This window comes from Episyrphus balteatus, chromosome 1 (genome assembly GCF_945859705.1).
Source record: "Episyrphus balteatus chromosome 1, idEpiBalt1.1, whole genome shotgun sequence".
Classification (NCBI taxonomy): Eukaryota; Metazoa; Arthropoda; class Insecta; order Diptera; family Syrphidae; genus Episyrphus; species Episyrphus balteatus.
Window position 1 is genome coordinate 59,496,742 of NC_079134.1, and position 24,405 is coordinate 59,521,146.

General features: G+C 33.1%; 1 protein-coding gene and 3 long non-coding RNA genes across 9 annotated transcripts in view; 1 reads left to right on the top strand and 3 right to left on the bottom strand.

Moving 5' to 3' along the window:
* The window catches only part of LOC129907441 (protein piwi), a 134,473-nt gene extending 119,942 nt beyond the window's left edge, over positions 1-14,531 (bottom strand). Inside the window, exons 1-3 of one of the 3 annotated variants that reach the window (XM_055983680.1) lie at positions 14,367-14,531; positions 14,122-14,236; positions 13,925-14,069 (exon numbers count right to left, since the gene is read on the bottom strand). In XM_055983680.1, the coding sequence (XP_055839655.1) occupies positions 13,925-14,041 (117 nt within the window). In that variant the 5' untranslated portion in view covers positions 14,042-14,069; positions 14,122-14,236; positions 14,367-14,531. Of the gene's footprint in view, positions 1-13,924; positions 14,070-14,121; positions 14,316-14,366 lie in introns of those variants that run through there. The other 2 variants (XM_055983679.1, XM_055983678.1) reach the window with 2 other exon arrangements.
* A 3,120-nt stretch (positions 14,532-17,651) lies between these two features.
* LOC129907820 (uncharacterized) lies at positions 17,652-18,445 on the bottom strand. Of its 2 annotated transcripts, XR_008771177.1 has the most exons (4): positions 18,246-18,445; positions 18,093-18,160; positions 17,927-18,033; positions 17,652-17,857 (listed from the first exon to the last, which is right to left on the bottom strand). It is a non-coding gene; the product is annotated as an uncharacterized LOC129907820 (long non-coding RNA). The 2 variants fall into 2 exon arrangements; XR_008771176.1 differs by lacking the exon at positions 18,246-18,445 and having other exon boundaries at positions 18,093-18,225.
* Positions 18,446-20,560: 2,115 nt separating this feature from the next.
* On the top strand, positions 20,561-22,679 carry LOC129905761 (uncharacterized). Of its 3 annotated transcripts, none has more exons than XR_008770650.1 (5): positions 20,561-20,724; positions 20,889-21,103; positions 21,158-21,795; positions 21,862-22,009; positions 22,070-22,679. It is a non-coding gene; the product is annotated as an uncharacterized LOC129905761 (long non-coding RNA). The 3 variants fall into 3 exon arrangements; XR_008770651.1 differs by lacking the exon at positions 20,561-20,724 and having other exon boundaries at positions 20,758-21,103; positions 21,158-21,624; positions 21,695-21,795; XR_008770649.1 differs by lacking the exon at positions 20,561-20,724 and having other exon boundaries at positions 20,758-21,103.
* A 131-nt stretch (positions 22,680-22,810) lies between these two features.
* On the bottom strand, positions 22,811-24,098 carry LOC129905760 (uncharacterized). Its single transcript, XR_008770648.1, has 3 exons — positions 23,690-24,098; positions 23,346-23,624; positions 22,811-23,285 (listed from the first exon to the last, which is right to left on the bottom strand). It is a non-coding gene; the product is annotated as an uncharacterized LOC129905760 (long non-coding RNA).
* Positions 24,099-24,405: the final 307 nt, after the last annotated feature.

A 24,405-nucleotide genomic window follows, 5' to 3' on the forward strand; every position in this document is an offset into this window, starting at 1 on the left:
ACACTTCGATCACTTTCGATCATTTCGAGTAAAGCATAGTGTTTATGAACAGTCGATCTGTTTACGAGTAATTTTGTTCGTGGGTATTGAGTATCGAGTATACTCATGAGTTCAAACAATTTGTATGGTTTTAATTGTGAGTATTTTTGTTTATGAGTAAGATGATTTACGAGTATAGAGAGAAAACGATCGAGCACGAACGATCATTTTAAAAAATTGAAATTGTTGGAACAGATTCGAACATACTCATTTGGATCTCTGGTTCAGACATTTATCTTAAAAGTTCAGTTATTCATCGTTACAATACGATGTTGTTGGGAATTTTTTAAACCACATCTATTCTTGAGACAAAGTATAAAATTTTTGAAACAACCAACGTTTTTTTCTGAGTTTCCTTGGCCGAATATTCGGTATTCGGCCGAAGAGCGTGGCCGAATATTCGGTATACGGCCAAATCAATGTTCGCGGCATCTCTAGTATTTACCAACCTCGCCGATATAAGAACTTACGAAAATGCAAATAAAACGTTGTTTCAAAATTTGAAAGCGATTGACAAAAATTATTATCTCAAAATTATGCTTTGTTTACGAGATATGTACATTGAAAAACCCAAAAAGGGGGCTTTTGCACCCCTTCAGTTTCCAAAGTCTCATTTAATAGCACTCCGCGGTTTTATCTTCTTTTATAACCCATTGAACGATTCCTGCAAAAAAAAACCCGTGAACGTCTTATTTCGTTTCTGAAAGACATAATCAATAGCCGTAATTTTGGCGTTGGTGACAAAATAGGTTTCGTAATTTTCAGTTTTCTCAAAAAGTAAAAGAGATTTTGACTTCTAGTTTTCGGTGTTTGACTCAAAATATATATAAGAGAAATAAAAATCTAAAAATATTTATCTAAAAATTTTTATCAAAATTTGTGTTTGAAATTTTTTTTTCAAAAACTATTGATCAAAAAACATTTATTTAAATAAAAATCAACAAGTAGTTTGAGTTTTTATCTTTGAAAAAAGCTATCGTTTATTTGCGTAAGTGTTGCCGTTGTCTTAAAATAATTTTTTTTTGTGATAAGGTCGATTTCTTAATTTTAAATTTTTTTGCACCTTCATGACAAATTTTACACATGTTCGCCACACTTACGGACAGGCAGACCAGCGCATAGTGGGTACCGCCATAGGTCAAAAATAAAAAAAGTAAATGTCAGTTTTTTTTTAAATCCAATGATTAAACAACGTTCTACAATCTCCCATCGAACCAAAACCAAAAAAAGTTTGACGGTTACACCTTTTTTCATTTCTTAAGGGCGGAGTGAAACTGCACTTTTTTTTATTTTTTTTTTCTTCTTCTACATACCAGGGACGGGTGACATTAGTCATCAAAAAAGAGCATACCAAATCTCAGCCCGATCAAAAAATATCTTGAGGGTTCACAACGCCCTTGAAAATGTACATGCTTGTTGGAAGTAATTACTGGGAGCAATTTTCAAAAGAGATGGAGCAATGTGCCAAAAAGTTAGAGCATGTAGGTTCGGTCGAGACAAGAAAAAAATCGTATGGGAGGAGGGTCTATTCCCCTTCGTTTAGCGGGGAGGGGCAATTTAAAAAAGAAATTATTTAATTTGAAACAAAAAAATATTAAAAATCAACGGTTATACTTACAATAACGTGCTATACCTTTTTGTAAAGCCTAAAACCTCATCTTTTACAAAAATGTTTAACATGGCCTTTTTCTGGCACAGTTTTTGAAAAATTAATTTTCGAAATCAAAATTTTGAAAAAAAAAAATTTCAAACTAATTTTTTTCAAAATTGTATGTAAATTAGTACTACTTAAGTTTTAAAAATTCGATGCTGTTATTTGTATTTAAAGAAAAAAAGAAAACCGCATCCAAAAACATCTTGTCATTTTCGAGAAATTAACAAAACACCAAAACTATTTTTGTCTAAGAAATTTCTTTATTTTTTGTTTTTACGTGGATGGATAATGGGGGTTGGGAGTGCTCCAGCCCATGGATTCTTGCAGTAAGGGCCTTAGGTCAATAAAATCGCAATTTTTTAATGAAAATTGAACAATAAATAATAATGTACATGTTTTTCGAATCAAAAAAACTGAGTAAAACAGTAAAAACTCAAAAAACTCCATAAATTAACCTCTATGGTGTTTTCATTTTTTTCAAGTGACTTGTGAACCCTCTAAAACTTCTTTGATCGGTCTGAAACTTTTTTGCCGTTATTCAAGTTCCAAATGGCACCCATCCTGGCTATGTAGAACAAAAAATAAGACAACTTTTTTTTCACTCCACCCTAATAGCCATTCAAAATCGGTATATAAAAAAAAGTTCAGTTTTCTTATCGCTGCAGTTATAAGAAGTGAACTTGCGATAGTGATAGCGTTAAAAAAGTGTTAAAAAATTGTGAACAGTATTAAATTGTTATGGATATTAAACGAGAAGGTTAATACTTCCTAAAAACATAAATTATATTGTTAAATAAAATTAAGGCTAATTGTAATGGGGCTCGTTAGCGAAGCAGTTTTAATCATTTTTATTTAGCTTAGTTTTCATTAAATTGGAGATTTAGTTCGTTTGCCTTCGAGTGCCCTCTACAATTTTAGTTCTCAAATGAAGAATACTGTCCTACCTTTCGAAATAATAGCGCCGTTTTTTCCCCTTTTCGAGTAATACAAGTTTACATGACGTTACACGGAGAAAAAAAAATTACAACGTAAAACTAAAAAAATTTTTGGCACTATTATTTTTAATTTGATGTTTTGTTTGACCTTTAGTCCAAAATAATGCATTTCGCCCAGGCACAACAGTTGGGCTTATCAGTAAGATGCTGTTGTACCCTTCTTATACGCAAAATTTTTAGTTGATGATTACCAACACATATTATATTTTACAGTGAAAACCCACTGTAAACTAATTATTTTGGACTAAAGGTCAAACAAAACATCACATTGAATTTATTTCATAAAGTCCATAATAAAACAAAAACAAATTCTTGTTTACGTTTTCTTCTTCTTCTTAATTTTTGCCAGACCACGGGCAATATTCTATTTAGGTGCACGAATTTAATGAAATTCCCCTAAAATAATATAGTTTACAGTGAGTTTTCACTGTAAAATATAATATGTATTGGTAGTCATCAACTAAAAATTTTGCGTATAAGAAGAATACAACAGCATCTTATGATGAGCCCAACTGTTGTGCCTGGGCGAAACGCATTATTTTGGACTAAAGGTCAAACAAAACATCAAATTGAATTTATTTCATAAAGTCCATAAAACAAAAACAAATTCTTGTTTACGTTTTCTTCTTCTTCTTAATATTTGCCAGACCACGGGCAATATTCTATTTAGGTGCACGAATTTAATCAAATTCCCCTAAAATAATATAGTTTACAGGGAGTTTTCACTGTAAAATATAATATGTGTTGGTAATCATCAACTAAAAACTTTGCGTATAAGAAGGGTACAACAGCATCTTACTGATGAGCCCAACTGTTGTGCCTGGGCGAAACGCATTATTTTGGACTAAAGGTCAAACAAAACATCAAATTGAATTTATTTCATAAAGTCCATAAAACAAAAACAAATTCTTGTTTACGTTAATTTCTTCTTCTTACTATTATTTTTATAAAAGACTGAGGGTAGGGGTAAGGTTCTCGACTGACAGTCAGGTTCCATTTCCGGCATTAACAATTTCAGGTTCCATTTCCGGCATTAACAATTTTTTTTTTAATTAAAAAAAAAATTTTTTACCTTTTTTTATTTTTCTTCAAAATAACGAAAAATTTAAAAAACTGACTTGATGCATTTTTTTGCTATAATAAATCATATAAAATGATAATACAGGCGTTTCATTAAAAAAAAATGGTCATTATATTTTTTCATTTTCATTTTCAAATGCCCCATACGGAAATTATCCGCGTGGGGCAATTGAATTGTGACCCGCAGTATAACATTAACGATTGTTGGAATAGTATTCTTGTTTGGGGATGTTTTTCTTGGTATGGTGTGGGGCCACTTCATCGGGTAGAGGGTATTATGGACCACCTTAAATGCCAGGAAATTCTAAGGGACAATATTCTACCTTTAACTGAGAAGGAAATGCCTTTAAAGTGGAAATTTCTACAGGATAACGATCCAAAACATAAGACTAAGTCTGTGAAACAATGGGTATCCGTCCAAAAAATCGGTGTTATGGAATTGCCTATTGAGGACTTGTAGAGTGACGTGGGAAAAGCGATTAATAGGTCTGGTACCTCAAATTTGGACTAACTTTGGCAGGAATTTCGACGAGCTTGGTACTCAGTACCTGGTGAACGATTTCGGAGTCTAGTTAGAATACTAGTTATTTTCTTTTAACTGTGTTAAATTTTTTGTTAATTTGTTTTTGTTTTTAGGAAGTGTGCTATTTATTTTGTCCTAAAAAACTTGAACTGTATTAATGATTTTGTTGTTATATTTTGTTTAAGAATTCAATGTACTTAATTTCTTTTTTAATAAATCAAATTTATCGGTGTTCTTACTTCCTCATTAATAAAACTGCTCTTTTGAGTTAAAAAAGTGCGACAAAATTTCATTTTAGAAATTTTAGTGTACATGTGCTACTTGTTTTGTCGCCATAACTCGGTGAAGACTATCTAGGGGTATGACTCTGAATAACAAACTTTTGTTTTATACCAAAAAGTAAGCTTTTTGCATAATTTTTTTAATTTTCAAGCCCAAAAAATTATACAAAAATGCTTTTGAAAATTTTCACTTTGGTACTTTTCCACTTTCGAGCCAATGTAGTTAAGGCTTTAAACTTAAAATTTTGCATTAGTCTATGCAAGCAACTACACATAAAGAAGCTACTTAGCCCAGTAATTTTAGTCATTTTTAAGCCCAATCTGCGGAAAAATTCCTACTGGGCTGAATTTTGGTATACAGCTTAATGGCGGCTTTGTTATGAAGATGTGAAAAATGGACATTGATATCGTGTCCGCGTTAAGAGTTATAGGGGTCAAAAAGTCACGAAAAGTTTTTCGCAAATATCTCGCGACCTATTGATCGGAGGTCATCAGAGGTCATATAAAAATTGATGGTCGTGAAATTATCTACAACATATGCCCAGCACATTTTTCTGTAAGATGAACCGTTTCGCGAGTAGAGCGCAGAGAAGGTGACTAGATTGCACTCACATACGAAAAAATACATATTTTTGGTTTATTTTGCTCGATTTTTGAGGTTTTTATCGAAGTAGCTTAAATTTTTTTAGTTTTATTAACTTATCTTATTACGTAAATATACGGATTAACTAAAAAAAATAAAAATGTACACATTTACTCCAGTCAAAGCGTCGGAAAAAAGGGCCTCACCTTGCGCAGAGAGGCACAGTTTTTATTTCATGGATCGATAGGGGTATATTTAAAAGGCTTAAACCCAATTTCTCACCACCTGCTCATTCTTTTTAGCGGAGTTATTCGCAAAAATGCATTTTTTGGGATATTTTACTTCTAAACTAATATCTTTGCTCCAGATTGTCGTAGATCAAAAAATAAACATACATTCTTTTCCTCATAATATTTTGTATCGTTGTATGTAATTTCATTGTATTTGAGTGAGTAAATACAAAATGGCAGCCATTTAAAGTCAAATTCTTGTTGTTAAAAAACACATTTTTGTCATTATTTCGAAAAAGCTTATATCATGATTGACATTTTTCTAATCTATTTTGTAGCCCTATTCCTGCATTTTACAGAAAAAATCAGCTCTTTATCACCAAAGATGGCCGAGCAATTGATAAATGAACGCATGCAAAACCGGTGCGAAAACACCCAAAAATATCGTTTTTTGGGAATAACTCGGCTTCAGAATGTCCTACGACAAAAAATAAAGCTATTGATTGTTCGTTACAACATTCTCTATCGATTTAGCGCACATTAGTTTTGTTGCAACAAATAAAAAATAAGTAATATTAAGTCAAAGACGTTTTTTTGTTTAGCAAACTCTTGCCTTATTATTTTGTAAACGGTGCAAGTATTGGCTAAAAAAATAAATTACTGTTTTAGTCCTTTAAATTACACTGGTCAACAAGGTTTTTGCCACAAGAACCAAAGTTTACTTTTTTATATGTTTTTGATGTGCTAAACTCGAATCTGAATTCAGAAAATATTTATTGGCCTCCGTTTTTGAAAGCCAAAATTTCGAAAAACGTCATTTTGGCTGTTTTCGAGGTTATGTTTTTATGTGGGGCAATTCATTTTGAAAAAAATTATAACGGTGTCTATAAGAACTGGTTTTATTCTTCCACAAAATGTTTAAATCTTTCCGATATCTCTTTTACTGCCCGAGATATTAAGAAATTAAGTACCGGTCTTTGACTCAGAAGCGGCACTGGCCAACCAAATTAAACTTTTTTTGCCACAAGAACCAAAATATACTTTTCTAGAGGTTTTTGGGTTGCTGAACTCGAATCCGCAATCAGAAAAATTCTATTTGCCTCCGTTCTTGAAATATTACCGTTATAAAATGCAAAAAATGGTTTTTATTATAACGGTTATATTTCAAGAACAGATAGTCCAGTAATTTTAGGTTTTATCTGCGGAAAAATTTCTACTGGGCTGAATTTTGGTATACAGTTTAATGACGGCTTTGTTATGAAGATGTGAAAAATCGACATTGATATCGTGTCCGCGTTAAGAGTTACAAAAAGGTCACAAAAACTGGTTTTTCACGATTTTCAGCAAAACGGTAAGTCTTATAAAAAAATTTTCAATGCAAGAATTGTAGACCAGATTATTTTATATAACAAGTGTCATGACACTTTTTTTCCTAAGACCCACCGTTTCTTAGGTATAACGATTCAAAAAGTTGAAGTTTAGTTGTAATCGTCATAATCCTATTCCTGAAAAAAAAACTCCGAACTGAAAAGTTCCTGAAATTTTTTTTAGCTTGAATTTCGTTCCTCAACTGTTAAGAATTTGGGGAAACCAAAAAAAAATGGAAATTTTCGCCATTTTTCCGATTGGGGCCCTTCTCCCGAAACCATTTCCCTGGGAATTTTTGTTTAGAATATGTCTGAAAATATACAGGGTGTGCAATAGAGAATGGACAACCCTAAAACGGCTTATAGCTACACTTATGATTGTTCTAAAAACAGATAGAAAAAAGTTCTATCGCAACCAGTTCATAAAATATGGACTTTTTTTCGTTCAGTGTATTTTAAATTTTATCATCTTATGTTTTCGTTCACTACAACCACGAATGAATGAATTTTATTTATTTCTTTTTTTTTTATAATTTTGGATGGATGAGTACATAAACACTTTAAAAATTTCATAGCTATTGCACATTTTCGTTAAAAAAATTTTGAAATCTGTTTTTTGATGCAAAATGTAAAAAAAGTATTTTATGAAAAATTTTAAACACCTGTGGTATAAAATAAATCTATTGAAACCTAGGTGGCCATCTTTCTTAAAAATATTCTCCTTATACCAGAATATTTTTAAGAAAGTTGGCCACCTAGGTTTCTATAGATTTATTTTATACCACAGGTGTTTAAAATTTTTCATAAAATACTTTTTTTACATTTTGCATCAAAAAACAGAGGTCGAATTACGGCATACGCTCGTTACGGATGGTTGCTATGTGTCCCTATCTTTTTCTACTAAATAAATAGAGACACAAATAGTGAAAACGTTAACGAATGATCGTAATCGTATGCTGTAATTCGACCCCAGATTTCATATTCTATACATATTCTAAACAAAAATTCCCAGGGAAATGGTTTCGGGAGAAGGGCCCCAATCGGAAAAGTGGCGAAAATTTCCATTTTTCTTTTGGTTTCCCCATATTCTTAACAGTTGAGGAACGAAATTCAAGCTAAAAAAATAATGAAATTTCAGGAACTTTTCAGTTCGGAGTTTTTTTTTCAGGAATAGGATTATGACGATTACAACTAAACTTCAACTTTTTGAATCGTTATACCTAAGAAACGGTGGGTCTAAGGAAAAAAAGTGTCATGACACTTTTTATATATAATAATCTGGTCTACAATTCTTGCATTGAAATTTTTTTGATAAGACTTACCGTTTTGCTGAAAATCGTGAAAAACCAGTTTTTGTGACCTTTTGACCCCTATAACTCTTAACGCGGACACGATATCAATGTCGATTTTTCACATCTTCATAACAAAGCCGTCATTAAGCTGTATACCAAAATTCAGCCCAGTAGGAATTTTTCCGCAGATTGGGCTTAAAAATGACTAAAATGACTGGGCTAAGAGGCCAATAGAATTTTTCTGATTGGGGATTCAAGTTTAGCAACCCAAAAACCTCTAGAAAAGTATATTTTGGTTCTTGTGGCAAAAATTTTATGCCCAGGGACTTAAACTTTAGAATAAAATTAGTGTCTCTTTGGCTTACTAACTGAAATTTAAGATATCTCGAGCAATAAAAGAGATATCGGGAAAATTAAAATAGTTTTTGAAAGAAGAATATCTGTTCTTATAATCATCGGTACAAATTTGTTTATAATGAATTACCCCACATAAAAACAGAAGACCGAAAACAGCCAAAATGACGTTGTTAAGCATTTTCTAACGGTAATATTTCAAAAACGGAGGCCAATAAATATTTTCTGACTTCAGATTCGAGTTTAGCACCCCAAAAAATACTAGAAAAGTATATCTTGGTTCTTGTGGCAAAAAAAAGTTCAATTTTGTTGACCAGTGTTATCTACAATTAAAAAAAAAAAAATTAGCTTTCTACGACCCACACGAGCCGAGTTATTATAATTTTAAGAAAGCATCATTCCGTAAGAAAATTTAAAAAAAATTTCCCTTGTTTATAAGTCAATAATAGTTCTCAGTGAGAGGGGTTGTTTTCATTGTTTCTTGTTATAAGAGGATTTGTCTCATGTTTTTCGTTGGGCATTTGGAACTTTTTTAAAAAATTAATTTCTCGGCTCGTGTGGGTCGTAGAGAGCTAATTTTTTTTTTAATTGTAGATAATTTAAAGGACTACAACAGTAATTTATTTTTTTAGCCAATACTTGCACCGTTTACAAAATAATAAGGCAAGAGTTTGCTAAACAAAAAAACGTCTTTGACTTAATATTACTTATTTTTTATTTGTTGCAACAAAACTAATGTGCACTAAATCGATAGAAAATGTTGTAACGAACAATCAATAGCTTTATTTTTTGTCGTAGGGCATTCTGAAGCCGAGTTATTCCCAAAAAACGATATTTTTGGGTGTTTTCGCACCGGTTTTGCATGCGTTCATTTATCAATTGCTCGGCCATCTTTGGTGATAAAGAGCTGATTTTTTCTGTAAAATGCAGGAATAGGGCTACAAAATAGATTAGAAAAATGTCAATCATGATATAAGCTTTTTCGAAATAATGACAAAAATGTGTTTTTTAACAACAAGAATTTGACTTTAAATGGCTGCCATTTTGTATTTACTCACTCAAATACAATGAAATTACATACAACGATACAAAATATTATGAGGAAAAGAATGTATGTTTATTTTTTGATCTACGACAATCTGGAGCAAAGATATTAGCTTAGAAGTAAAATATCCCAAAAAATGCATTTTTGCGAATAACTCCGCTAATAAGAATGATCAGGTGGTGAGAAATTGGGTTTAAGCCTTTTAAATATACCCCTATCGATCCATGAAATAAAAACTGACAGTGCCTCTCTGCGCAAGGTCAAATGACGCTTTGACTGGAGTAATTGGGATAAAAATTTAATGCAAAAGGGGGAACCACGTTTTTTGGAAATGTTGTATGTTTCCCTTTTTTGTACAATAAGTGCCTTCATTATTAAGAACACACTTTTTAAACATGGTTCAATTTTAGTTTTGAGCTTGTTATCAATTTTCCAAACATGAATTCCATAGAAAAGAGCTTCTCAAGAGAAAAGTTGCAGAATACCTTATAACAGTACAAAATTAGCTGCTGAAAAAGCTTAATGGTAATTTAAGGTTTATACCAAGCTCAAAACTAAAATTGAACCATGTTTAAAAAGTGTGTTCTTAATAATGAAGGCACTCATTGTACAAAAAAGGGAAACATACAACATTTACCCCTTTTGCATAATATTTTTTATCCCAATGTGTACATTTTAATTTTTTTTTGATAATCCGTATTAACGTAATAAGATAAGTTAATAAAATAAAAAAAATTTAAGCTACTTCGATAAAAACCTCAAAAATCGAGCAAAATAAACCAAAAATATGTATTTTTTCGTATGTGAGTGCAATCTAGTCACCTTCTCTGCGCTCTACTCGCGAAACGGTTCATCTTACAGAAAAATATGCTGGGCATATGTTGTAGATAATTTCACGACCATCAAAATAAATAACCTCTGATGACCTCCGATCAATAGGTCGCGAGATATTTGCGAAAAACTTTTCGTGACCTTTTGACCCCTATAACTCTTAACGCGGACACGATATCAATGTCGATTTTTCACATCTTCATAACAAAGCCGCCATTAAGCTGTATACCAAAATTCAGCCCAGTAGGAATTTTTCCGCAGATAAAACCTAAAATTACTGGACTAACTGCTTATTTTCAAAAGATTAGCGGGGAGGAGCAGTTTAAAAAAAATTGACTTATTTTGGGAAAAAAATATTAAAAATCAACGGTTACACCTACAATAACGTACTATACCTTTTTGTAAAGGCAGACAAATTTTCAGGTAAGTTTTCAGGTGTTATCAATGAAAAAATTTGATCAATTCAGGGTTAATCCAATACTTTATTACTTTATTGTATCGTTATTTAAGTCTAAACGTTTAAAAAATAATTGACGAATGGTTAATGTTTCATAAATGCAACAAGTCCAGCCACGTAAAAACAGAAAATAAAGAGGTTTTTTACAAAAAAAAAATAGTTTTGGTTTTTTGTTAATTTCTCGAAAATAACAAGATATTTTCGAATCCGGTTTTCTGTTTTTGTTTAAAAATAATATTTATTTTATCATCAAATTTAAAAAAATAAATTAGTACTTAATTACATAAAATTTTGAAAAAAATTAGTTTGAAATTTTTTTCCAATTTGTTTTCAAATTTTGATTTTAAAAATTTATTTTTCAAAAACTGTGCCATAAAATGGCTTTGTTTAGAATTTTTGTAAGAGACTAGGGTTTTGGCTTTACAAAAAGGTATAGCGTGTTATTGTAGGTGTAACCGTTGATTTTTAAAATTTTTTTTTTATTTTTTTTATAATTGCCCCTCCCCGCTAAACGAGGCGGAATAGACCTCCCTCCCATACGATTTTTTTCTTGTCTTGACCTAACCTACACGCTCTAGCTTTTTGGAACATAACTATCACCCTGTATAAATTTCCGTTTTTAATAAAGACTTTAAATTTAAAGGAGTGTCAATAGATTGGGCCTAAGATTCAGAGAAAAGCTAGAGTATACAGAATGTAGGTATATTAGTACAGCAGCATTAATTAACATTATTTAGAATTGCCGGTCTCAAAAGAAAGGTTTAACACACTCGAAACGTCTCCGAAAAAAGATACAAATAAAAAATTAAAATTTCTGGAGTTTATGAAGTTTTCTTTACCAAAACTACCTACACGTTGTAGGTATATGTCCTTGGAAAGACTTGAATGTCAACTAAATTACTATTTTGACCGTTTTTTTAATGAAAGAAATGAGTCAAAACCGTAACCAGTTGCGTTCTTGTGTTATTCCTTTCGACCTGTGACACACTGCTATACTAGCCATAGCCATCCATACTACGCTCAAAACCCTAGTGTCTTTATGCTGGCGCTGGTTCTCGTCTGATATTAACATGCGATTCTGATAGGCCTCAGTTATAGCTATCAGTAAAATCCATCAGTAAAAATTGAAACATCAAGAAATCTTTTACTGATGAGCGTTTATAGCAATCAGTGAATTTACGTCATTAAATTAAATGTTTATTTGACATTCGCGCCTCAAGCAATTTTTTTACTGTTGAATTCATCAGTATTTTTTTAATGATGGCACCGGAACAGTAACAAAAATGGAACGCCATCAGTAAAACGAAATGGAATTTTTTTTGGCATTTGGCAGTCAGCTGTTCAGTAAAATGAAATTTCATCAATAAAATTTATTTTTTTATAAAATTTTACACAAAATGCATTGATTCTTTTTGAAAAAATTAGTGGAAATATGTTTTCAATTTAGTTATTTCATCAAAATTTTCCACAAAATATAAGATTTAAGTATTCAAAATACAAAAACAGTCGAATTAAACATTTGAAATGGAAAAAATTAGATCGTGCAATTTTTTTTCATAGGACGGTAGAGAGCTTAAAACCAGTTTTTCGGGAAAATATGACCAATTGTTTATAACCTTCTCATTCTTTTAATCTTTTTTTATAAACATTCGGTCAAATCTCAGGCATTAATGAACCGATTTGAAAAATTCAAATCAATTGTCTTGCTAAACATCAGTTATAATATTAACTCATTTTGTTTAAAATGACACTTACCGATTTTGAGATAGTTCCTTTTGTTTGTAAAATTTCAGGAAGTTGCAAAAACTGACATTGCAGCTAGATTTCTCATCCCCAAAAACATAAAAACAATCCCAAATTGCGTTGATCTTAAAATCTATACTCAAAGCGGTATAAAATTTAAGCTGAGTAGGGGTATAGTTTTTTCAAACTAACTCGAAAAATATTGGTCATACAGAAAAATTTATTAAGTTAAAAGATGTAGAAAATAAAATTTTCTACAAGTTTAATCTGTATAATTTTTCTCAAAAATCAAAAATGACCGAGTTATTCACTAAAACGTGTTTTACTTTTAATCCAAGATGGCGGCTTTAGCTCTGAGTCGATTTTCCCGAAAAACTGGTTTTAAGCTCTCACTGATCCCCTTTACCGTCCTATGAAAAAAAATTGCACGATCTATTTTTTTCCATTTCAGCTTAATTTTTTGTACGTCCCGACTGGGCTATAACTGAGCCCTTACATACATGTGGTATAACTTTATACCATTCTATCTATACTTGTAGCTTGTCACAGGTTTTAAAAACAAATCATATGTCGATTTCTATTGATTTTTGAGATTTTTGTGTAAAATGCTCCGATTTTCCACTGCAAATAGAATATGAAATCTAGTTTTGTGATTGTGTGCGAAATCTGTGCGTATAAAAGAATAAAACAACAACAAATGTTCAGACAAATGTCAAACAGAGGGAAGTGTGTGAAAGTGCGTGTGTTTGTATGCGTGAATCTTGATAAAAATCCAGAATCAGATCCTTGAATCTCAGATTCATTTTTTTGTCATTTTTTTGAATCTCAGGACGCAAATAGATCATGAAATCTGAAATTTGTCCACTATTTCCACTCTTCACCCCCCCTTTCAGCTGTCAAATTCACAAATCTCATTCTGAGATTCGTCAATAGAAAACGACAATAGAATGCACAAGCATTTCAGTATACCACGACAATTATAACTATTCCTATTCCCAGAATGCATAGCTTCGCCGTCTTTTTGCAAACGCCTTCAAAATAATATTTTTCTAACTTTTTAGAACTAATAGTGATAATAAAAAGCACCTCCAATTCTCATTTTGTATTTGGAGATAAAAAAGTTTTTTAAATTTAATTTGACACCAAAATTATGCATAGAATCCAAGCCTTCGATAAAACATTAATGTGTTCTTATACATATGAATTACCTATATTATTTGTGGTTCCAAAAAAATGTACTTAAAACAACAAAATGCATACATACAAGAATTTGAAATAATAGCTTAGGCAGCATAAAATGTTTCAGTTATTATTATTTCATTACATACATTATGTTATCAAATTCTGTAACACGTGTTGATCTTTAACCATTTGTTGTATTGTTTAAAATGAAAACCGCCAATATTAATATCGGTACTTCTTACATTAAAATGTTTTGAAAAATTCTTACCGGTTCTTCTTCTCTTGTTGGGGATAAGGTAGACCGTGGGCGACGGGATCCCGCATACTCTCTATCACGGCTTTCTTCACTCGAGGTTCTTCGACCCCTGCTTTGACTATCGGACATGGTCAGCAGTAAATTTATCTCAGAAATACTTTTAAAAAAAGTTTTTGAATATTTAAATGATTAAATTAATATATACGCACCAACTATCTACTTCTTGTTTACCAATTCGCAATTTAAAAGTTTATGATGCCGCTCCGTATGATTGGATGAATGCATCAGTATAGACTTTACATAAAATTCATGCTACAACGTCAACTACAAATTATATCACAACAAAAATAAAAAGTCAGCTATTACACGAAGCCTCAAGAAGCTTAACTCTTTTTTCGAATTTTCTTTTGTTAACAAATTAATTAATTTATCAATCTGTTAGGCGTGTACTTACCCCGTTTGTATGGCGATTTGAATCCGAATTGAATCAGGATTTAGGTCTATATATACCTGAATCGAATTGAATCCGGATTTGTCGATCCGATCCGACTCGGGGAGCTGAATCGAATCGAAAATATGCATATATACCTAACGAATTGAATACTCGAGATATAATTTATGGTGGAAATTGTGTGTGATTGTCTTCTTATTTGCAAATTCACTGTGTGTATGTCTAATGATATCTAGTTTTACTTGCACTTTGTTTTTGTTTAGATTTTTCTATTTTACTGCAAATATATTAAAAAGAAAAATTGTGTTTTCGATTCTATTTCAATTCGATTCCTCGATCTGGTACTTCCATATACCTGGATCAAAATTTCGATTCAGTTTCAATTCGATCTTTAAATCGGTCATACAAACGGGGTAACTATTACACGATGCCTCTTGAGTCCATGGTATAAAAAGAGAATGTATGATCACTAGAAAAAACTCTGTATCGAGAACTGACAAAACTTAAAAATGCCCCTTCAAGCAAACAGGTCCGACCTCGGTCCGAATGCGCTCCGCCTGAGGCGGAGCTGAGTCCGACTTCGGATCAGAAACTGGTCCGAAGGCGGCTCAAATTAGTATGGAAATTATAATCACCGCGAAGTCGATTGCATATGTATTGGTGTGGTGAAAATCTCCATTCCGAGAAAACGGAGCCGAAGGCGGACCTGAGCCGGAGCAGCGAAAACCTTCCAGAAAGAGGAATAAGAAAGGGATGACATTTCGCATTTGCGACCAAAAAAAGAACAAGATTTATTTTTTTTTTTTTCACTGAAACTGTTTTATTTTTTATTTTATTTTGGCAAATGAAATTTTCACAATAAATACAATATAAAATACAATACATTTTTTTTCATTTTATTTCATTTGATGCTGCTGCTGTTGTTGGTGTTTTTTTAGATACCCAATCGCATGTTTCACCTTCTAGATTTTTCTTCATCATTAGAGATTACATCTACAACACAAGAAGAAACAACATTTTAACCCAAACACTTTGAGCGATATATAAAACATACCTTTTTTGTTTTCCATATTGTTTATAATTTAATAAAATTGTTTATAATTAATAAACTAACATTACACAAACAACGACACGAGACACGACGCGACCAAACACTTCAACAAAAAATAACAAAATGACGCTTTGGCTCTTGTTGGCCTTGTCTTTCTTTTCCTTTTCTCATTTTTCACCACAATTCTCGTTCGACTTTGTGTTCATACACAAAAAGTTGCAAGTGTGTGGTGCAAGCCCGATTTTCGCGGTCTGAGGTCGGAGTTTCTTTGTTGAACTCAGTTTTCTTGCTTGAAGGGTGGCTACTTAAGTTTTTGACAGCTGCCCATTGAAATTGTTGTTGTAAACAAATTTGTCTTGGAAATTGTTGTTGCTTTTGACTTTGCCAAATTAAACGTCAAAAACTTATTACTCCATTTTGAAAAATGGCGCCTTTAATGATCATACCCTTCAAGCAAGAAAACTGAGTTCAACAAAGAAACTCCGACCTCAGACCGCGAAAATCGGGCTTGCACCACACACTTGCAACTTTTTGTGTATGAACACAAAGTCGAACGAGAATCGTGGTGAAAAATGAGAAAAGGAAAAGAAAGACAAGGCCAACAAGAGCCAAAGCGTCATTTTGTTATTTTTTGTTGAAGTGTTTGGTCGCGTCGTGTCTTGTGTCGTTGTTTGTATAATGTTAGTTTATTAATTATAAACAATTTTATTAAATTGTAAACAATATGGAAAACAAAAAAGGTATGTTTTATATATCGCTCAAAGTGTTTGGGTTAAAATGTTGTTTCTTCTTGTGTTGTAGATGTAATCTCTAATGATGAAGAAAAATCTAGAAGGTGAAACATGCGATTGGGTACCTAAAAAAAACACCAACAACAGCAGCAGCATCAAATGAAATAAAATGAAAAAAATGTATTGTATTTTATATTGTATTTATTAGGGGTATTCACGATCTGGTGCAACAGGCCTAGTAAAAGTGTAAAATTTTATTTTTTTACAATAGATCGTGAACGCACCTCTTCTTATCTATAGTAAATATTGAATGGAATCCATGATATGATTTATATCAGCTTCACTCTTTTTTTTTTACGGAGTTGTCTTTCCACCGATGCTTCTTCTTTTTTTCAATTTTTTTATAATTTCATTCTTTGTTGTGTTCGGGTTAATTTATTTTCACAAATGACATCAAAAAAAACAAAATAAAAATGAATAAGAATAAAAAAGATAAACTGTTCATCATGGGCGACACGCGACGGCGAGCTGCAATCTGTCAAAAAAAATTTACACCATTGTATTTTTATTTTGCAATAGGGTTAGGGTATAGCAAAAGTGCAAGACCATTGTAAAATTTCAATCCATATATTTTGTTGTTGTAGTGTTGCAAGATTTTACACTTTTGCACTTTTGCAATGATACTATACCAGTTGCATCGGATCGTGAATACCCCTATTGTGAAAATTTCGTTTGCCAAAATAAAATAAAAAATAAAACAGTTTCAGTGAAAAAATAAATAAATCTTGGTCTTTTTTTGGTCGCAAATGCGAAATGTCATCCCTTTCTTATTCCTCTTTCTGGTAGGTTTTCGCTGCTCCGGCTCAGGTCCGCCTTCGGCTCCGTTTTCTCGGAATGGAGATTTTCACCACACCAATACATATGCAATCGACTTCGCGGTGATTATAATTTCCATACTAATTTGAGCCGCCTTCGGACCAGTTTCTGATCCGAAATCAGACTCAGCTCCGCCTCAGGCGGAGCGGATTCGGACCGAGGTCGGACCTGTTTGCTTAAAGGGTACCCTATCTTCTTGTATCATGTCTTGAGTCAAGGACTCAAATTGACATTTCTCTTTTGATTTAAAATTGGTTGTTGTTGTATTGCACCAAGAAATAAAAATAAATGAAAGCCCTTCAAGCAAACAGGTCCGACCTCGGTCCGAATCTGGTCCGTCTGAGGCGGAGCTGACTCCGACTTCGGATCAGAAACTGGTCCGAAGGCGGCTCAAATTAGTATGGAAATTAATATCACCGCGAAGTCGATTGCATATGTATTAGTGTGGTGAAAATCTCCATTCCGAGAAAACGGAGGCGAAGTCGGAACGTATGACGTCCGGCATTGAGACATCGATCGATACTCGAGTATCGAATATATTTGACATTTCTAACCTAAAAAATCCCTGTTTATTAATTTTCTTCACTGAATTTTTTTTTAATTTAATGTTTTAGTAGCAAAAGAAATTACAATAAATACAATAAAATACATTTCATTTATTTTCATTTGTTGTTGCTGCTGTAGTTTGAGTTGCTATGGATGTCCAAATTCTCTCGGAGCTTTCTAGCATGAACTTGGAGAGTAGATGCATTGACCGTAATATTTAAGAATCCTTCCATACTAGTTGCTAGCTCTGCGTACATAAGACCCTATTCGTCATTTTCAAAGGCGATATCCTGCTAAATATTTGTTTAGTAATCTTATTTTGGAAAGGTATTGAGAAAATAAATAAAATCGCAGCTTACATCGTAACTCCCGAATCCAGGAATGCGTCTTGCGAATTCCACCAACCTTCAGGCGCTTCTTATTCCTTCCCACTGACAGGCCAGAGTTTCAACATCTACTTTAGCGTCTGAAAAAGTTTTGAAAATTATTTATTTATGGTCAGCTTGACCATTTCAAAGGACTTACCTTTATTCGCGAAACATCTTCTTTTTTCAAAATCTGGTCCCAAACCTCGGCCACCCTCGACAGCTGCTCTTTTTTTTAGAGATGAGATGATAGTATTTTTTATTTTTTTATATAAAATTTCTTTGAATTATTACTTTCGCTTCGCTTACTTACTTTTTTTTATTGTTTTATTAATTTTGACGTTTTGTTCTTTTGTAAAATGGGGTTGCACTTTTCTCTATCATATAGTGTTTTCCTTTTCGCACTTTTTCACCACGATTCTCGTTCGGCTTTTGTGTTCATACACAAAAAGTTGCAAGTGTGTGAGTACAACCCCGATTTTGCGGTATGAGGTCGGAGTTTCTTTGTTGAACTCAGTTTTCTTGCTTGAAGGGAAGGGATTGTTGAAAAAAGAAAAAGTGGAAAACAAAACGTCAAAAAAGAGTCTCAGAATTTCGACCCACGGTTCTCCGGTCGGATAATTTTTTCTTTCATCTTATTTCTCTTTTGCACTCATTATGTTTGAAAAGATTTCATGTAGGTACTTGCTCTTCAGTTAAAAACAATTTTTAATAACAGATTATCATTTGTAGATATGACTTTGGCATAGTAAAATTGAACTCTACAACAGAATTTGAGTATTTAATTGATATAATTTATAAGATACATCATTAAATGTTACTTTTATTACAATTAATTCACTAATGAATACTGAAATTTCACAACTCATACAATCGGAGAAGAAAAGAACGCAGTTCATTTAGTTCTGAAATTCCCCGGTGTGCACTCTCAAACAGAAAAATGAACAGATCTATTGTTGACAACCAATGTCAAACCATACGACGGATGAAAAAGTAGAAAGTCCGATCCGTCGCTTATGGGTCGCTTCCCATAAGAACGTGTGTATTTTATCGAGCTGTCAGTCAAAAACTTCGACGGAACGGACGCAACGGATTCTATGGGCTGGGGCCTTTAGAGGTACAGGTAACGGTACGGGTATTTGTATTTGATGTGTCAGTTTGGAATTTTTTCCATACAAATACCCGTACCGTTACCTGTACCTCTACCGCGTACCCTCCGGTGTGGCCAAGCCTTTAACTGGACAAATAAAACGCAGTCGGGGCTAAGCAATTTAAGGACTTTGCACATGAGCTCCCTACTAACAATTTTGCTTCTATAATGCTTTTTAGAAGCAATAATTGCATCTGTAAAGCTTTATAGAACCAAAATTGTTTGTCGGGCTACGAACTACGAACTGCGAACTGTGGATGGTCGCATATTTTGACATATCTTTCACATGACAATTCGCAGACAGCGACGAGTTGTCAATTGGGTTCATGTTCTCCGCAGCCATGACCAGAATAGAAAACAAAAACAAGAGTAATTTTGAGGTTAAGTCGCGCGCGAACAATTTATTCGTTGTAGTGTGGATGGTATGTGGAACGCGAATAGAGTTTGACAATTCGTAGCAACCAAACTGCAATTCGTAACTATCAAATTGTTTTTACAAATTTTTCTTATTTTAGCAAACAAAATGCAAATTTTAGTATTCTAACATTAGTATCAATTGGTTTCTTATAATTTGAATCATTTTTTGTTTGAAATTGAGTCGTAGAAATGTGTTAAATCTCGTTTGTTCGTCTATTCGTTCATTCGTTGGTCGCTCTCATGTGCAAAGTCCTTTACATGTTAAATACAACAACACCTTAGCCCCGTGGGCTTACTTGCTTAGCCCGGAGATTTGTCTGGGCTTAACTTTTTGAACAGTTTTAAATCTGTGCTACCAAACAATTTTTTTCAAAAATTGTTTAGAATTTGTTTAAAAACGTGAAAACTCACTTTTGGAATGACAAAATTTATTTAACTAGTTTTGGTAGCATACATTTTTGTGTCTCTTTGCAAAACATACAAGAAAAATAAAAGAAAAACCCGAAAGCGAAAATATGACAACTCTAAATTTTTGTTGTGTCTGCTGTTTTCGGAACATTCAATATGCAGTGCTGCCAAGATTTCAGGTTAAGCCCCGAGGCGTTTTTTTTGTCCAGTTAAGACCGGTGGTAATAAAAAACACACCTAATGTGTGCGTGTTAACGTCATTTACCAACGTGGTGGCTTTCACATATATTCACAGACAGCAATGTACACAAAAGGGTTTTGGGGGGAAAGACGTACGAAATTTTCCAGTCTTGGTATTTTTTGTTTAAGCCTGGTACGCTGCTCGCGCTAAATTTTAGCCGAGATAAAATTCCCATACAAGTTATCGATAACTTGTATGGGATCCATTTTATCTCGGCTAAAAATTTTCGATAATTTGTATGGGAGCTAAAATTTAGCGCGAGCAGCGTACCAGGCTTTATGCATTTGTCCTTGTCTTCTCTTTCTTTTTACAGTTACCATTTTTTAACTCGTTTTAAACTCGGCGAAAACCAAAACAAACCAGAAAAAAACAAACCAACAAAACAAAAAAAGCAAAAAGTACAGCAAGAAATTTTTTCGATTTTAAGACACTAACGGGGCTATTCTGGAGTTGTGATGCTCACAAGTCACAATTTTTTGTGAGGTTTTTTTGTGAGGTTTCTTATGAGGTTGTCACAATTTCGTATTCTGCGAAAAACCTCATAAGAAACCTCACAACAAATTCACCACGATAGAGGTGAGTTTCTTATTTTGACAACCAGCTGATTTGTCAGATAAAAAAAAAAAACAATACTCAATTCACATAATTTTAGAATTAATAAACACTCAAGGAATTAATAATTTATTTAATAATCCCAACTTAATTTTTGCTTTCGATGATTTAATTGCACTTGTTTATAGGAAAAGTGTAAACTTGGCGCAGTTCAAGACATTCGTCGAGATGGACTCCAACCTATAGTGTACCAGGCAGTCAGAGAGACTCAAAAGAACGTGTAACTCATCAAAAGATGAGATTATAGTTTGGAAGTGTTTGGATCACCGGCATCGGATGGCATAAGTAGTTACCTATTACAACGGCAAGTAGTATTGATTGCATTAAAATCAAGTCATGCACAGTTAGTGAATGCAATCCTTCTCCGCTTTTTGTAAATGAAGATTTTTACTTTTAGGAAACCAATGGCTCTCAAAGCGCCCATATTAGGTTGATCAATTGAAGAGTGAATGTGAAAAGATTGCCACTTTGGCTTAAAGTATCGGCAAAGGTGTCGCAACCCCAATCGCTAGCCCGAAACTTATTTCGATCTCATCCAAAGCAACAAAACTCCGCAATCTTGTCAAAAAAAGGACGACAAATTTGTTGTCCGTCTTGGTGGCAATGAAGAACTACAAAAATTTGAACTCTCTGGTTTGCTGGTACTGAGAATCTGATACGTTCAGACGAATTAAGCTGGAAAACAAAGACAAACATGGAATTTAAATACGAACTCATAAATGTTGACAAATAATTTTTCAAAACACGCTCACAAATCGGACTCAATAACCAAGCATATTTCATGCACAAATGCATGACATATAACAATTATCTAACAACACTTCCAACTAATGGATTTCAACCTCCTCCAAATCATTTATATAAGTAATTCAATTTCACTTATGAATAAATGGCTATCTATCAAATTGAATATACCAAACAACCTTCGATGTAGACAAATTTCGTCATCAACAATAACATCCATATACCTTATTTACCAGACCGAAAATTTCAACTCGAAGTAGGCTGTAATTATTAGAACTGCCAAAAAAATAAGTAATTTCTCCCTTGTTTATATTATTTCGAATGAACATTAATAGTTTTAAAATTAATATTTTTCAGCAAACAAAAAAAAAATGGAAGATCAAACCAACTACAATTGTGGAATGGATCATTCACGACCGCGTCCGTCTGATTAGAAAAAAAATGGATGTTCTGTACTCAATCTGCTGGGGCTGCATTTTCGTTTGTTCAAAAAAAAAAAAATGAGGTAAGCCAAAAAACAAATCAAAATTACCTAATACAAATTCATCATTCCAATCTAATGCAGGAATATGGAGTGACCTGAAAAGGCAATTTCTTGGTTTGGGCTTTCAAGGCCATATTAGTTACATGGGACATCACATTCGCACATTTGTTTCCTAACGTCATTGAGTTCCTGTTAGATGCTCTAATATTCGATGTGATTTTTTGCAAATGGGCGAGTATACGTAATACCTCTCGACAAAAGTGCAACAAAGCGGACAGTTGCAATTTACTCCAGAGGACGTTGTAATTAACTCCAGAGGTTTGGACTAGCAGGACTAACATTCGATGGCTGGTTCCGAATTCGACACCCATGTGGTTTGCTGCTGTGTTTATTTTGGCGGGTGGGCTTATTTAGTTTTGTCGTATTTTAAGAGATAACAAAGTATCTTTTAAATGCAACCAAAACAATATATTGTGATTGGATGGAAGGTTAATGACTGTTCGAGTATTTGTTGCACCCTCTGTATAGGTAAGATTGAGAATTAATTTTTTTTATTGAAAGAAGGTTTATGAAAGAACAAAATGCAAGAAATATTATTTGGCTGTCGTGACAAAGTTTTTGTGTCCCCATCTTCAAGAGTATACAAAAACTCTCCATCTGTTCTCATCGGTTACGGAGGAATCAACACTTGCACCAGGTCGTGTATATTAATATGCTTGTAAGACAAATGGAGCTTGAACGCCTGTCTTCTCTTGAACTCCATATTCGCCTGCCATTTAGTAGATGGCGCAAACCCACGTATCTGAGAAAAAACATATCAAATTTATGATTTTGGTTCCATTCATACGTTATTTTATTGTAAGAAGCGTTTTAATAAAATAATTTTTCTAAAAAAAAAATAAAATTCTCTAATTTCTAGAATTTAGGAAAGATTTTTGTAAATCAAAACAAATAAAATTTTTCAACAGAGTCTGCGATTGGTGATCTTTTGGGGAATTTGAGATCGGTAAAAACAAAACTGAGACACACAGTGTTTGCGGAACTTGGGGTATTGCTTATTGTCTGGTAGTTGCATTATGGCTGCATAAGTGCATACGCTAATGCTTTGGCATTGGCTTCTTGTTGCTATTGCTGATGTTGCTACTGTTGCCGTGGGTGATGATTGTGAGTTGGACGTTGTTGTGTGGAATGACTGCGGGGCTTCATATTTAAAGGCCTGAATCATTGACAATTGGCCTTATTTGTATCTTGTGGTCAACTGGAGACTGATTTTGGCCTGTTGATTTACTGTGTCAACCTAAGAAAAATAAAGCTTTTGAAAATAGTCTGATCTAAAAATCATAAATTAAGAGTTTACCTGTGATGACTAAAAATTGCCAATTAAGCTAAGGAACTTCAACTGCGGACGTCATTAAACTCTGTTTACTATTTTTGGTGTTTGGGGCTGGTACTGAAGTTGTTGTAATTGTTGTATGCGCACTTGTCGATGATGTTACCGCTGCTGCTTTTAAGCGTTTTGCTATATAGTCTTTTTATGTTGTTTGCGATTGACAGAAACTTCGGTGGCTTGACGGAGGTTTTTAAGCATTTCTTTGATTATTGGAAAGCTTCTTCAGCACAGATGGTGGACTATTTTCTATAAATTTAATAAGTTAGTTAGACATAATGTTTTAAAAATTTTAACTTTTATAAAAATCTTACTTTTCACTTTCCGATGAAAGTTCTGCAATGAAATGCAACAAAATAAGGTCTAATTCCATTTTTATTGACTCACAAATAAAAAAACTTAAATTATTTGTTCTCAAAACATTTTATAGAAATGAAAAATGTCAAAACTCTAGTAATTTGTGAGTTGTGACCTGCTCTGAAGGAGATCACAATTTTTACAATTTGTATGAGGCTCACAAGTTATGAGGTTACACCAGAATTCCAAAAACCTCACAAAATCAAACTCACCACACCTTATGAGGTTTTTGTGACTGTGAGGTTTTCGTTAGAATACGAAAAAGTCACAAAATCGAGTTTAACTCGAGTTATGAGGTTATTGTGACTTGTGAGACATCAGTGAGGTTGCCCAGAATAGCCCTGTAAATTAAGTTATAGTAGAACGTTATTACCAAAAAAAAAACACTTGAAATCGATTTGTATGAGTTTTTTTTTACAAAAAACTGGTCCGAAGGCGGCTCAAATTAGTATGGAAATTATAATCACCGCGAAGTCGATTGCATATGTATTGGTGTGGTGAAAATCTATATTCCGAGAAAACGGACCCGAAGTCGGACCCGAGTCGGAGCAGCGAAAATCTACCAGAAAGAGGAACAAAAAAGGGATGACGTTTCGCATTTGCGACCAAAAAAAAAACCAGATTTCTTTTTTTTTTTCACTGAAACTGTTTTATTTTTTTTTATTTTCTTTAT